At 40.8% G+C, this 13,566-nt stretch overlaps 1 protein-coding gene across 5 annotated transcripts in view; it reads left to right on the forward strand.

The window, feature by feature from the left end:
- SNX9 (sorting nexin 9) overlaps nt 1-13,566 on the forward strand; it is a 98,748-nt gene that overhangs the window by 25,404 nt on the left and 59,778 nt on the right. For all 5 annotated transcript variants that reach the window (XM_073337768.2, XM_073337766.2, XM_073337767.2 and 2 more), the window contains 2 exons: nt 8,965-9,051; nt 12,830-12,904. In XM_073337768.2, coding sequence (XP_073193869.1) covers nt 8,965-9,051; nt 12,830-12,904 — 162 coding nt within the window. The remainder of the gene's footprint in view (nt 1-8,964; nt 9,052-12,829; nt 12,905-13,566) is intronic.

Consider the following 13,566-nt stretch of genomic DNA (forward strand, 5'->3'; position numbering starts at 1 on the left):
GTAATTAAGTTGACCAGAGAGCTCTCCCCTGTTGGCTTAGAGCATCTGCACTAACAGTGCTACCAGGGCACAGTGGCAAGCTCTGTAGTGTAGCCATAGCCTCAGTTGTGGTTCTGTAGCCTCAGATCTGCCCACATGTGTTTGATTTCAGTTATATTTTTACATATTGCTGCTAATTTATAATTTTGCAGGAGAAAGTTTGTCTAATTCTAAAATACTTGTGGTATGTAGAAATCAAAATAAGAATTAAAAAGTCATACTACTATATACAAGCAGAAGATTAATAACTTTTATTTCTGTATCATGGTTTTCATTTTGAAGGACCTCAAAATGCTTTACAGGTTAAATATGTTCATATCAGTCACACCAATAAAAGACTTAGTGCGCTATCTTATTACTACATTATAGCTATACCAAGCAAAACTGATGATACTCAGAATTTCTGAAAATGACATCAATTTCATACTACAATTTGACATGCCTGTAAATGAGGAAAGGGTACTCCAGTATTTTTTTTTCCAAATACAGTTTAGGTTGATATCTCCTGATTGCAATGAATAAAATCTAGTGATGATGCCGTGCTGCAGAATGATTGGTGGTGATTTGTTTTTCTTTATTGTGGTACCCAATAGGTCCCAAATCAGGATTAGGTCCCATTGTGCGAGACCCCATACTAACGCATAGGAAGGTCTCTGGTAACTGGCCTGAAGAGCTTGCAGTTGGATTTGGTTGGAAAATTTTGACAGGATGAACCGTTTTCCATTGGAAAGTGCAGTTCTGTTGAAATTGAAACACTTTATGAAATGGTTTGGATTTCACAGCAACTTAATTTTGGAAAAAAACTGGAAATAATATCGGCGGAAAAAATTCCAGCAACATCAAGACATCCTATGTAGACGTTTTTATAATGAAACGGTTAGGGTTTTTTTGTTTTGAAATTACTTCATTTTGAATTTTAAATGTATTATAAGATAAAATGAAAAAAGTCAAAATCATAACATTTTGATTGAGTTGAAACAAATTTTTTAAAATTTTCTGTTGCAGAGAATTTTGAAATTTGTTGGTTTCGTTCTTATTTTGAAATCTCAAAATGCTTTGCCAAAAGGAATTTCTGTCTTCTGTCCAGCTTTATTTGCAGTCTAAGTTAATTCAAGATACAAGAAGTGAATCTAATGATACAAGTTGAGGAGGGGGGAGGATACATAGATTATATGTAAAGGAATTTGAATTTGAAGTTGGTTGAAATAGCCCATAACATGCAAACACCATTTGCGTTTGAAAATGTATTGTTGCTCACTCTTGCTTTTTACCGGGGTGTGTGTGTGTGTGGTGAAAATCAAAGTTTTGTTTTATGTTGGCTTTGTCAAATTCATTATTAGGGATTCAGAACACCGGAGCACCAAGCCGGCGAGTACATAAACCGCCAAAGGTACTTTTCAATAGTGCTGCAAGCTCTGGTGGATCACAAGGGATGTTTCACCAACATCAATGTGGGATGGCCGGGAAAGGTACATGACACTCGCATCTTCAGGAACTCTGGTCTGTTTCAAAAGCTGCAGGAAGGGATTTTATTCCCAGACCAGAAAATAACTGTTGGGGACGTTGAAATGCCTATATGTATCCTTGGGGACCCAGCCTACCCCTTAATGCCATGGCTCATGAAGCCGTACACAGGCAGCCTGGACAGTAGTCAGGAGCTGTTCAACTACAGGCTGAGCAAGTGCAGAATGGTGGTAGAATGTGCATTTGGACGTTTAAAGGCGCGCTAGCGCAGTTTACTGACTCGCTTAGACCTCAGCGAAACCAATATTCCCACTGTTATTACTGCTTGCTGTGTGCTCCACAATATCTGTGAGAGTAAGGGGGAGACGTTTATGGCGGGGTGGGAGGTTGAGGCAAATCGCCTGGCCGCTGGTTACGCGCAGCCAGACACCAGGGCGGTTAGAAGAGCACAGGAGGGCGCGGTATGCATCAGAGAAGCTTTGAAAACCAGTTTCATGACTGGCCAGGCTACGGTGTGAAAGTTCTTTGTTTCTCCTTGATGAAACCCCCCGCCCCTTGGTTCACTCTACTTCCCTGTAAGCTAACCATCCTCCCTTCGATCATTGCTTGCAGAGGCAATAAAGTCATTGTTGCTTCACATTCATGCATTCTTTATTCATTCATCACACAAATAGGGGAATGACTACCAAGGTAGCCCAGGAGGGGTGGTGGAGGAGGGAAGGAAAATGCCACACAGCACTTTAAAAGTTTACAACTTTAAAATTTATTGAATGCCAGCCTTCTTTTTTTTGGGCAGTCCTCTGTGGCGGAGTGGCTGGTTGGCCGGTGGCCGCCCCACCGCGTTCTTGGGCGTCTGGGTGTGGAGGCTATGGAACTTGGGGAGGAGGGCAGTTGGTTACACAGGGGCTGTAGTGGCAGTCTGTGCTCCAGCTGCCTTTGCTGCAGCTCAACCATACACTGGAGCATACTGGTTTGGTCCTCCAGCAGCCTCAGCATTGAATCCTGCCTCCTCTCATCACGCTGCTGCTACATTTGAGCTTCAGCCCTCTCTTCAGCCCGCCACTTACTCTCTTCAGCCCGCCACATCTCCTCCCGGTCATTTTGTGCTTTCCTGCACTCTGACATCATTTGCCTCCACGCATTCGTCTGTGCTCTGTCAGTGTGGGAGGACAGCATGAGCTCAGAGAACATTTTATCATGAGTGCGTTTTTTTTCTTTCTAATCTTCACTAGTCTCTGGGAAGGAGAAGATCCTGTGATCATTGAAACACATGCAGCTGGTGGAGAAAAAAAAAGGGACAGCGGTATTTAAAAAGACACATTTTATAAAACAGTGGCTACACTCTTTCAGGGTAAACCTTGCTGTTAACATTACATACATAGCACAAGCACATGTGCTTTCGTTACAAGGTCGCATTTTGCCTCCCCCCACCGCATGGCTACCCCCTCACACCGCCCCGTGGCTAACAGCGGGGAACACTTTCTGTTCAGCCACAGGCAAACAGCCCAGCAGGAACGGGCTCCTCTGAGTGTACCCTGAAGAAAAGCACTCTATTTCAACCAGGTGACGATGAATGATATCTCACTCTCCTGAGGATAACACAGAGAGATAAAGAATGGATGTTGTTTGAACGCCAGCAAACATACACTGCAATGCTTTGTTGTACAATGATTCCCGAGTACGTGTTACTGGCCTGGAGTGGTAAAGTGTACTACCATGAAGGACGCAATAAGGATGCCCTCCACAGAAACCTTTTGCAAAGGCTTTGGGAGTACATCCAGGAGAGCCGCGAATGCCAGGGCAAAGTAATCCTTTCACATGCTTGCTTTTAAACCATGTATAGTATTTTAAAAGGTACACTCACCGGAGGTCCCTTCTCTGCCTGCCGGGTCCAGGAGGCAGCCTTGGGTGGGTTCAGGGGGTACTGGCTCCAGGTCCAGGGTGAGAAACAGTTCCTGGCTGTCGGGAAAAGCGGTTTCTCTGCTTGCTTGCTGTGAGCTATCTACAACCTCCTCCTCCTCATCATCTTCTTCTTTGTCCCCAAAACCTGCTTCCGTGTTGCCTCCATCTCCATTGAAGGAGTCAAACAACATGGCCGGGGTAGTGGTGGCTGAACCCCCTAAAATGGCATGCAGCTCATCATAGAAGCGGCACGTTTGGGGCTCTGACCCGGAGCGGCCGTTCGCCTCTCTGGTTTTCTGGTAGGCTTGCCTCAGCTCCTTCAGTTTCACGCTGCACTGCTTCGGGTCCCTGTTATGGTCTCTGTCCTTCATGCCCTGGGAGATTTTGACAAAGGTTTTGGCATTTTGAAAACTGGAACGGAGTTCTGATAGCACGGATTCCTCTCCCCATACAGTGATCAGATCCCGTACCTCCCGTTTACTCCATGCTGGAGCTCTTTTGCGATTCTGGGACTCCATCATGGTCACCTCTGCTGATGAGCTCTGCATGGTCACCTGGAGCTTGCCATGCTGGCTAAACAGGAAATGAGATTCAAAAGTTCGCGGTTCTTTTCCTGTCTACCTGGCCAGTGCATCTGAGTTGAGAGTGCTGTCCAGAGCGGTCACAATGGAGCACTCTGGGATAGCTCCCGGAGGCCAATACCGTCAAATTTGTGTCCACAGTACCCCAAATTCAACCCAGCAAGGCTGATTTAAGCGCTAATCCACTTGTCAGGGGTGGAGTAAGGAAATCGATTTTAAGAGCCCTTTAAGTCGAAATAAAGGGCTTTATCGTGTGGACGGGTGCAGGTTTACATCGATTTAACGCTGCTAAATTCAACCTAAAGTCCTAGTGTAGACCAGGGCTTAGGATAGTACAGAAGGGTGATAACTAGGAACAGTGGGTAAAATTAAGGAAAATTCCCTCCCCCAAAGGAATGGGTTACTTAAACAATTTCTGTTAGTGTTGTGTATGGTTAACTATATATTGCATATGATAAATATACAGCTTGTGGTTAAATTTAATTGGATTAATTTGGGGAGTAATTCAGGAATCACTTATTGATTTTATATTATGGCCAGTCCTTCTCTGAATCCATTAAGCAAATGTTTGAGTGCCTAGAAGTTCCTGTAACAGTTGAATTGTTACACTTTTTTTGTTGGGCTCCTCTGAGACCCTCTTCCACTCAGTTACAAAAAACGCAGTTTGACTCTGGAATTTGTCACTCAGTTACCTTTTATTTGGCATACAGAAACACTGTGCCCAAGCTGGCCAGGATCAAACAGGGAGTGGATGCAGGGTACATCACAAATCCAAAATTACACAGCAAATCTTTTTCCTTATATACATCTTTTCTAAGACCTGCATTTCTGGCTATACATTGCATCACTTGCATCTAAGTTAGGCTTGCACAACATAATCTGGATGTGCTGAAAGTCTCCATTCATAGGGGAAAAGTTCCCCGTAGTGTGTAGTAAGTATCAAATTTGCCCAGAACACATGATTTCTTAAGAATGGTGCACTTGATTAAAGCAGAAGAGTATTTAATAGCTTGATGTAATCTTCATGTTATGTAGACATAGGATTAGGTTCAAATCCATATGATGTTTTTTGTTTTCCCATTTTTGCTTCTCTTTAAGCGTAACTACTTAAAACACTAATTTTTATTTTAGACTTTACAGAAACATTTCTATGTGTACTGACACTAACCATGAGAAATTTTACAGCTAAAATGAACCTTCAAATTGAGTTTGGATATGAGAGCAAAATCTGAGGGGATGCTAGCATGCCTCCATAATGACCACAAAGCCATGTGTTACACCAGTATTCTGTGCTGGTGCTCTCTTGCTCTCCTGTCCTCTGCTTTCTGTTTGGAGTCACATTGTGCAGCCTTAGGGTTTGTCTACATGGTGGGGTAATGCGCTCGATAGGGATGTAATTTCTAAAAGCGCTCTCCCCCCACATGGGATCTTAGAGCCTTGGTTCCAGCCCAAGCCCAAACCTTTACACTGCAATTGTATAGACCCACAGCTTGAGCCCAAATCGGCTGACCTGGGCCAGCCACAACGGTTTTATTTCAGTGTAGACATATCCGAACAAAAAAAAAAACACCATCTATTTATTCAGATCTGTAATTGGCTATCAGGAGATGCTATGAGGCAAAGCTCAAGTTGACTTGTTCTCATTTCCTAATGAAGAGTGTCACTTTGTATAACATGTTTACACTAGCCTATTCTGAGGTCTTTTCTTCCCTGCTAAATGGCTATTTTTACCTCAGGATAACAAACACATGAGCTATCCCAAGATTAAAACACACAGTGAAAGACAAGGTATTTAGTTTTTCCAGAAGGTAAAAGTAAAGTGAAGTCTTGAAAGGGGTTGAGGTAAAACTAAGTGAGGTCAACTGTAGGTAGAGTTATAGGGCTGACTGTGCCTAGTTTTATTGCTGTTTTATTTTATTTTATTTTTTTTAACCTTGGGTTAGGTCATATGTTAATTACCCTGCAGTAAAAACAAACAAGCAAAAAAATACCCAACACCTTTTTATAGCAATGAAGACAAGGCATAAATTCTTCTCTCCCAGTATATGGCAGTGTTCATACAGTTTGATGTATGTGATTTTCTAGGAATAACAAAGCTTATATTTTGCATGTTACACATTTGTTACTGTTAAACTTGTAAGAATGGGAGGAATAGGATAGAATCGCTATAAAGACAATACATTGTTTACAGGAGAAGAAACATTCATAGGGACAAGTTTTGTGTTACTGCTGCTCCCCTGCTGTGGACTTCAGGCTCACAGAAGTGGAACTGTTCTCTTCCTACGCATTTTAGGAACCTGGCATAGAAGAATACTTTAGGCATGCAAAAACTTTCATTACTCCATTTTTATCTTTTTTTAAAAGACTGATTTCTCTTTCCATTAAATAAATTCCTACACACAAGATACTAAACCTCTGACTGTTAGAACCTGGGACTAGATGACAGGAGATGAATCACTCAATAAATTGCTCTCTTCCATTCACCTCCTCTGAAGCATCTGGCTCTGGCCAATGTCAGAAGACCGGATACTGAGTAGATGGACCATTGGTCTGACCCAGTATGGCCATTCTTATGTTCTTATGACACAAATAAAACTGGAAGCTGCTGCATGAATAACTTGCTAGTTGCAAAAAGAATATTTCCTCTTGGAAATGGACTGATTATTATATTTATCATTTATATTTTCATAGTACCTTGGAGCCTGTCATGGGCCAGGATCCCACTGTGCTCGGTGCTGTACCAAACAGAGAACAAAAAGATAGTCCCTGCCTCCAAAGAGCTTAGCATCTAAATATAAGACAAGAGACAACAAATGGATACAGACAGACCAACAAGGAAGTACATGGAAACAGAGACACTACTGGTCAGCATGACAGGCAGTGGTCTCAGCACACCAGCCACCTAAGATTTTTTTAACTTTATTTTCCTGTTTTGTTTCAGTTCCACAGGAAAAGACTTTTGTACATGGCTAAAATTTTTTAAACAGCTAAGATATGACATGACACTTACAGTTAACAGTACTAATTTGGACCTTCTAAATTAAATGTTTTAGTATTCTGTGTTTACTGCTGCTTGGCACTTCTACAGTGACATCCACCAGAGCAAATCCTACTTTAATTATCTGTGCACCCCTATGAGCACCATAGGTAGAGAGAGGGAGTGTTTTATAAATGACAGCTTTTTGGTTTAGTGTGGATTGTGGTGGTTTTTTTCCTGTTGGGTTTGTTTTTGTGGGGGAGGAGTGGGAGGTTGGTAGGGGTGAAGAGAAGTTGGGGATGGTAAATAAATATTGGTACTTTTGGTGGGGATAAGGATATGTCAATATATATGGAATATGTATAAATGTAAACTAAAATTTTGATCCTAAACCTCCTTCAAGATGTTATGGGGGTGAGGAGGTGTCCTCAAATTATCTCAACGTCTGTTTCAAAAGTTAGAGAAAAATGAGATTTGATTTATTTTTATATTTCTGCCTTAAATGTAGAGTAAAGATTCAGGAAAGGGAATTTGATGGAAGAAAATTAAAGTAGTAATATAGGTGGAATTCTGTATGACTGTAACGATAATGTGTCTTCAAATATGTTAAGGGCTATTAAAGTAATTGGCTTACTCTGCACCAAGGGGGATTTAGGTTAGCTATGAGGAAGAACTTTCTAACTTTCATTTTCTAGTTAAAAATGGATTAATAACTCCCCTTCTTTATGCAAAATACAGTTTATTTGCTCCAAATTTTGGCACATAATGTAAGTAAAACTGTAATTTTCAGTATTTTCAAATCCTATTAATTGGCTTCCGAGTTCTAAGCAGTTAAAAACTACCTTTAAATAGTTAATTTGGAGTTTTACAAATTTTTTGCCTTAAAAAGACTGTAAAGGGCCAAAAATGTGTACCTAGTGAGATTTTTTTTGTGAGCTATCTTGGTTGGTCTCGTGTGCTGGTGGTAAGTTTGTGGAAGAGTTGTCTGAAGGCTGACATCCCTAGAGGTGGTAGAATTCAGGTTTTGGTGTGATTAATGGTGGTTCCAGTGGTGAGGTGTCCCTCTCTGGTGGAGCAGAGGGGAGGTTCTGTCAGTTAACTTTAAACTCAATCTAACTTTTCATTTCTATGCTTTTGTGGTTGTGCTTGATATGTACAGACCAACCTTAACTCTCTCACCAGAAAATGTTTGTGTATTACTAAATTATAACTTAGATTAATTTGTAAAAAACCAAGTTGAACTACAGTTAGGTAAAGGCTAATGGGTGAGCACTGTCTACATACTTTGGGGATGTGTATTCTATTTAAGTTAAAACTCATATTGTTCAGTATTTATTTCCTTTAACTTACAAGAGGAACAATCACAATAAATGAATTGTAAGATTCATGTTGCTTTATGTATAGCTGTGATTACCTGAACATGTAAAATGACTTCTGTATCCTCTTTTTGAAATGCTCACTTCATAAAAGTCGTCCTACATGAGTCAGAGTAGAAGTGTTTCCTACAGAATAGCACATTAGGGGAACTGATTTTCTTCTGCCTCTAGCACTGAAAGAAGATCTGCTAAAAATCAGAGTATGGGCTCTCACTTTAGTTCTACCAATAGGTCCTGCATGCTGCAGACAGTGGTTCATCTGGCTGCTTGCTGAGATATAATGCTTTGGCTGTAGAATTAGATAATTGCTGTTTGCCTTTTGCAGAGAGCTATACATCGCGGATCCTGATTTGTGGGATATATCACAGATCCTGATTTTGTGGGGGTGGCTTTGTTTTTTGGATGCATTTTAAAGTTTTTGCTGGAAGCAGATTTTGGCATTGACATTGTCAAGTTCAAATGCACATTGTATTAAGATTTGTGTGATATGTCATTTGTGTTGCTCGGCCCACGCCCTTCTTTCCTCCCACCCAACCATTTCTCTTACTGGTTATGAATCATGAAGTTCTGCTGATATTTTCCAGTGTGAATGCTGAATATTTAAATAGCTTCTTTCTGCCCATAGGCTCGGGTGATGTATGACTTCGCTGCTGAACCTGGAAATAATGAGCTGACAGTTAATGAAGGGGAGATCATCATAATTACCAATCCGGTAAGAGAAATCAAATGGAAACCAGGCTACAATGCACTGACCTACTTCTAGGGGTTTGTGCTGAAAAGAGAGGCTGAATGGCATCTAATGGGAAAGCTCTTGCACAGTCTCCCTTCCTCCTTCTAGGGTAAAGGCAAATAAATTAAATGCAAAAGATTATTCCAGTAATGGTAAATTTAAATTAATAAAAGCAAGCTCAGAGCGCAATTAGGCATGACTTTACTTCTCTGTACCTAGGCATGTTAGTGGTCTCTGATCATCAGTATTGTCCTCTCGTACCATCTGTACTTTAGTGCCATGTCACAAGAACATGCTAATGATAGTGACACCATTAAATCTGAATTTATTGTCTTTTTGGGGTTGAGGTAGTTACTCAGCATTTTTATGTAGTCTCTTTTTGCATTGATTATTGTTTGTATCTAAATGGTCATTCTAAAATACTGATGAATTTCAACTTAAAAAACATTTTTCACATTCAAATCTAAATGTTGTCCAAATGCAAGGACACCAATTTATACAGGCTTTAACACAGCAAAACTTCTGTTTCTAATTGATCCTTTTATTGTTAGGGCAGTGTTCATGGAGTGGGAGAGAATATTAAGGCTCTGATCTTGTAAAAGCTTAAGCTTTATGCAAAACTTTGTGCCCTCTGAGTAGGTCCATTAACTTTAATGGGACTATTCAAGTGGTATGAGGCTCTCTACAAGCAAAAGTCTTTGCAGAATCAACAATTTTACTCCTAACTAAATATCAGTCAGATTTTAGGAAAATTTTTAAATCTTCTCTACCAGAATTACTGGTAACACTTGCAAAAATTTTTTTTTTTTTAATTCACACTTTACTATTTATGCTGTATGTATTTTTATGTTTCAGTCATCTTGGCTAGTGAAAGACTATTCTTTTGCTGTTAGGCCATTGTTGTTAGTCCATAGTCTCATAGTAAATCTCTATAATGGGTTGTTGAAACTCTGTAGGAATAGATTTTGCTTCTGTACAAACACTTTGATTGAAATTTGGCATCCATAAAAAGTAATGAGAACACTCTATCAGGTTTTATAGAAAACCTTTTTTTTTGGGATACTGAAGTGTTCAGGTTATAGGCTAAAAGTAAAAAGTTAGAGTATATCTACACTGCAGTGTAAGCCTGTGCTTGGGTCTGGGCTCAAGTCTAACCCCCCTTATGTCTACACTTTAATTGCGCTAACCCAGGGCTTGAACTTGGGGTCCAGGCCCCTAGAGGGTGTGAGCTCGAGTTAAGCTGGGACCCCAGGGTACGAGCCCTATTGCTTTGTGTGTAGATGCAGCCTTGCTTGACTTAAGTTCTGGGAGTCAGCCAGCAGTATCCCACAGTTCCATGAGCCAACTTCCTTAGTCCTCTCTCTCTCTCCCAGCAATCTGCAATTTACTCCATTAAAAATGGAAGCCACCCTCTCTTTGCAAAAGGCAGCAGCTCAGGTCAGTGTTAACCCATTCTCTTCTGATCACCGAGCTGCAAGCGCGCTATCAGAGAGCCCTCTGGGTTTGCAATGGAGAGCAAACCGATCATAACTTTTATAAAGCAAGCTTCTTCCTGATGATAACGTGCAGAATAGGCAGTACAGTTTTCCCACAGTGCACCATGGTCCTAGGGCTAGAGTAGCCAGGTGTGGGGGTGGGCATTAGGGACTCTGGGATATGGTTACTTTGGTCTACTCAGGTCTACAGTGCAGTGTGGACACCAGAGCCCTAGGTTCGAGCATAGGTTAGAAAAGCCTTTACCTAGGTTTAAAATACCATGTAGACGGGGTGGTCAACCTGTGGTTCCAGAGCCACATGTGGCTTTTCAGCAGTTAATATGCAGCTCCTTGTATAGGTACGAACTCCGGGGCTGGAGCTACAGGCGCCAACTTTCCAATGTGCTGGGGGGTGCTCACTGCTCAATGCCTGGCTCTGCCACAGGCCCTGCCCCAACTCCACCCCTCTCCACTCCCTCCCCTGAGCCTGCCATGCACCCGCTCCTTCCTCTCCCCCCCCAGAGCCTCCTGCATGCCACAAAACAGCTGATGGGGAGGGCAGGGGAGGCGCTGATTGGCAGGGCTGCTGGTGGGTGGGAGGTGCTGGGAGCAGGGGGGGAGATGATGGGGGACTGCTGACATATTATTGTGGCTCTTTGGCAATGTATATTGGTAAATTCTGTCTCCTTCTCAGGCTCAGGTTGGCCACCCCGATGTAGACATCCAGGCCAGGGTTCCCTAACACCGGTCAGCTGACTCGAGTCCCACTAACTCAGGGCTTACATTGCAATGTAAACATACCCTTAATGTCCAAGCACCTGTCTTGTGCACCAATCAAAGGTGGCCTTAAGTTTTGGGTTCTGGTTCATCAAAGCACTTCAGCAAAGTATAATTCCTACTGAAGTCATTGGAACTACTATGTACTTAATTTCAAGCACTTGCTTAAATGCTTTGCAGAGTTAGGGCCCTGGTGAAGAATAGGGTGCTGGAGAGCAGCAACAGTAAGTGTTTTCAAAAGATAGTGCAAGACTTTTTAGAACTTCAGGAAACTGCTTATTCAGTGGCTTAGCTTGGTTCACATTGACCAGGCAACCTGTCTGTAAATATTATCAGATCATTCAAACAAACAAAAACCTTCAAAAACTGTTTCAGGGAGTGTTAACTGGGCCTTTGTTTATATATAAATTTCCCTTCAGTCAGATGTAATTGAAGATTTGTCATCAATATAAATCACCATTTATCTGTATATAAACTTCATTTGGTTTTGTTTTTTTCACTTAATATGCTGAAAATGAATATATATTAAAACAGTTGAGATTCAGAAATTTGAAGGCCAACAGAGATCTTTAGCATACACAGGCCTAATTTACCATATATGAATCAGCTCATTGTACAACCGGTGGTTGAGAGACGCTTTGATTTCTAATAGGCCCAGTTTATTCCAGGTCATGTTGTCCTGCTATCAACCCTAGTCAATTTCTTTTATGAAGGCTGCAAAGCCTTAATTATCTTGTTGTTCTTTAGTATACATATTATGCTAGTGTGGAGTGGCTCCACTGAGATCTAGCGCACACACCCCCCACCCCTCCCCCGGTCTTAGGCACTGTACAAATACTTAGCGAGAAACAGTTTCTATCTCTAAGAGCTTACAAACTAGACAGACAAGAAAAAGGGTGGGAGGGACTATTCTCTGAGTTCTTTGGTATGGCATTCACCTGCCATAATGCATGAGACAATCCTTACTCTTCCTGCAGTTCCCTGCCTCCATTCAGTTCCAACATCTGCAGCAAATGAGGTGGAGATCCTACAAACAGTCTCATTGACTATGCAATTCTGATTCATTCCCTGAGCATTGTCTATCCTGTGTGTTGAATGAGGCAGGGGTACTGTACGAAGAGTATGTGATCATGTAATTTAAGTCTTTTATCACCATGCATGTGCACAAGGGGGATGAATTAAGGTTGTGTGTGCAACCTAAATTTTTCACGTTCTTTTGACTTTGCAAGCTAGCTAATGTTCTGTTAACTTAATTTTTTAATTTCCTACAATTTTGAAAACAGTTAAAATTCACATCATCTATGTGAGGGAGGCCTGGTTAATATTATCCTCCTCTTATAATGAGAAAATTGATGCTCTGGAAGGTTTAAATGAATTTGCCCAAGGTCTCAGTCATATCTTTCTCTCAAATCCTATTTTCAAGTATCAACTACAAAACTATAGTAGATGCTGAAGTATGCTTTAATCTAGAGAAAATATTTGTATAATGTTTATTTTTATTTCTTTAGGACATAGGTGGAGGTTGGTTGGAAGGAAAAAACAGCAAAGGAGAGAGGGGACTTGTTCCAACAGATTATGTTGAAGTAAGAGACCACAATATAACAATACAGAAATACTTGGTAAAGCAGAGCTAAGGCAGATTCCATGCTTTTATTTTATTTATTTATTTATTTATTTTAATATTGGAAACCTTCATTTAATTCTCTAGACTGAAGCCGTGATGAAAGATGGCAGTACTTAGTTCCACTAAAAATCATTTTGTATTAATAGTTTAGAAGGTCAGAGTAAACACGTATCTGAATACCATATACAATTACTATTTAAAAAAAAAAGTCAAGTGATCATATCATGTTTACTGCCTATTCTAAGTATAGAGAGGGGATATAGTAACTTCTGGTAAATGCTGACTTTTCAGTGTTGCCTAGTGTACTGTATCTCCTTTAGAGAAAGGAGAAGTTGTACGTAGTGGAGATTGTTTAATCTGTAAAATGTTAATGTCACTGGTAGTTCACAAGAGAACCAAAAATAATACGCACATCCTGTTCCAGAATAATTGAACAAGTACAAGAATGAGGATTTATTTAAAAAAAAAAAAAATCTGATTCTGGTGTAGGCTTTTTTTCCACAAATTATCTAGTGATGCAACTAACATGGCCATACAACAATAGACTTCTTCCTGTCCTCTTCCAGTTCCCATAAAACAATGGGCCATACTTGCTGTTAATACCCAAATTTGATAAATCGT

Source organism: Lepidochelys kempii, chromosome 3 (genome assembly GCF_965140285.1).
Source record: "Lepidochelys kempii isolate rLepKem1 chromosome 3, rLepKem1.hap1, whole genome shotgun sequence".
NCBI classification, from domain to species: domain Eukaryota; kingdom Metazoa; phylum Chordata; order Testudines; family Cheloniidae; genus Lepidochelys; species Lepidochelys kempii.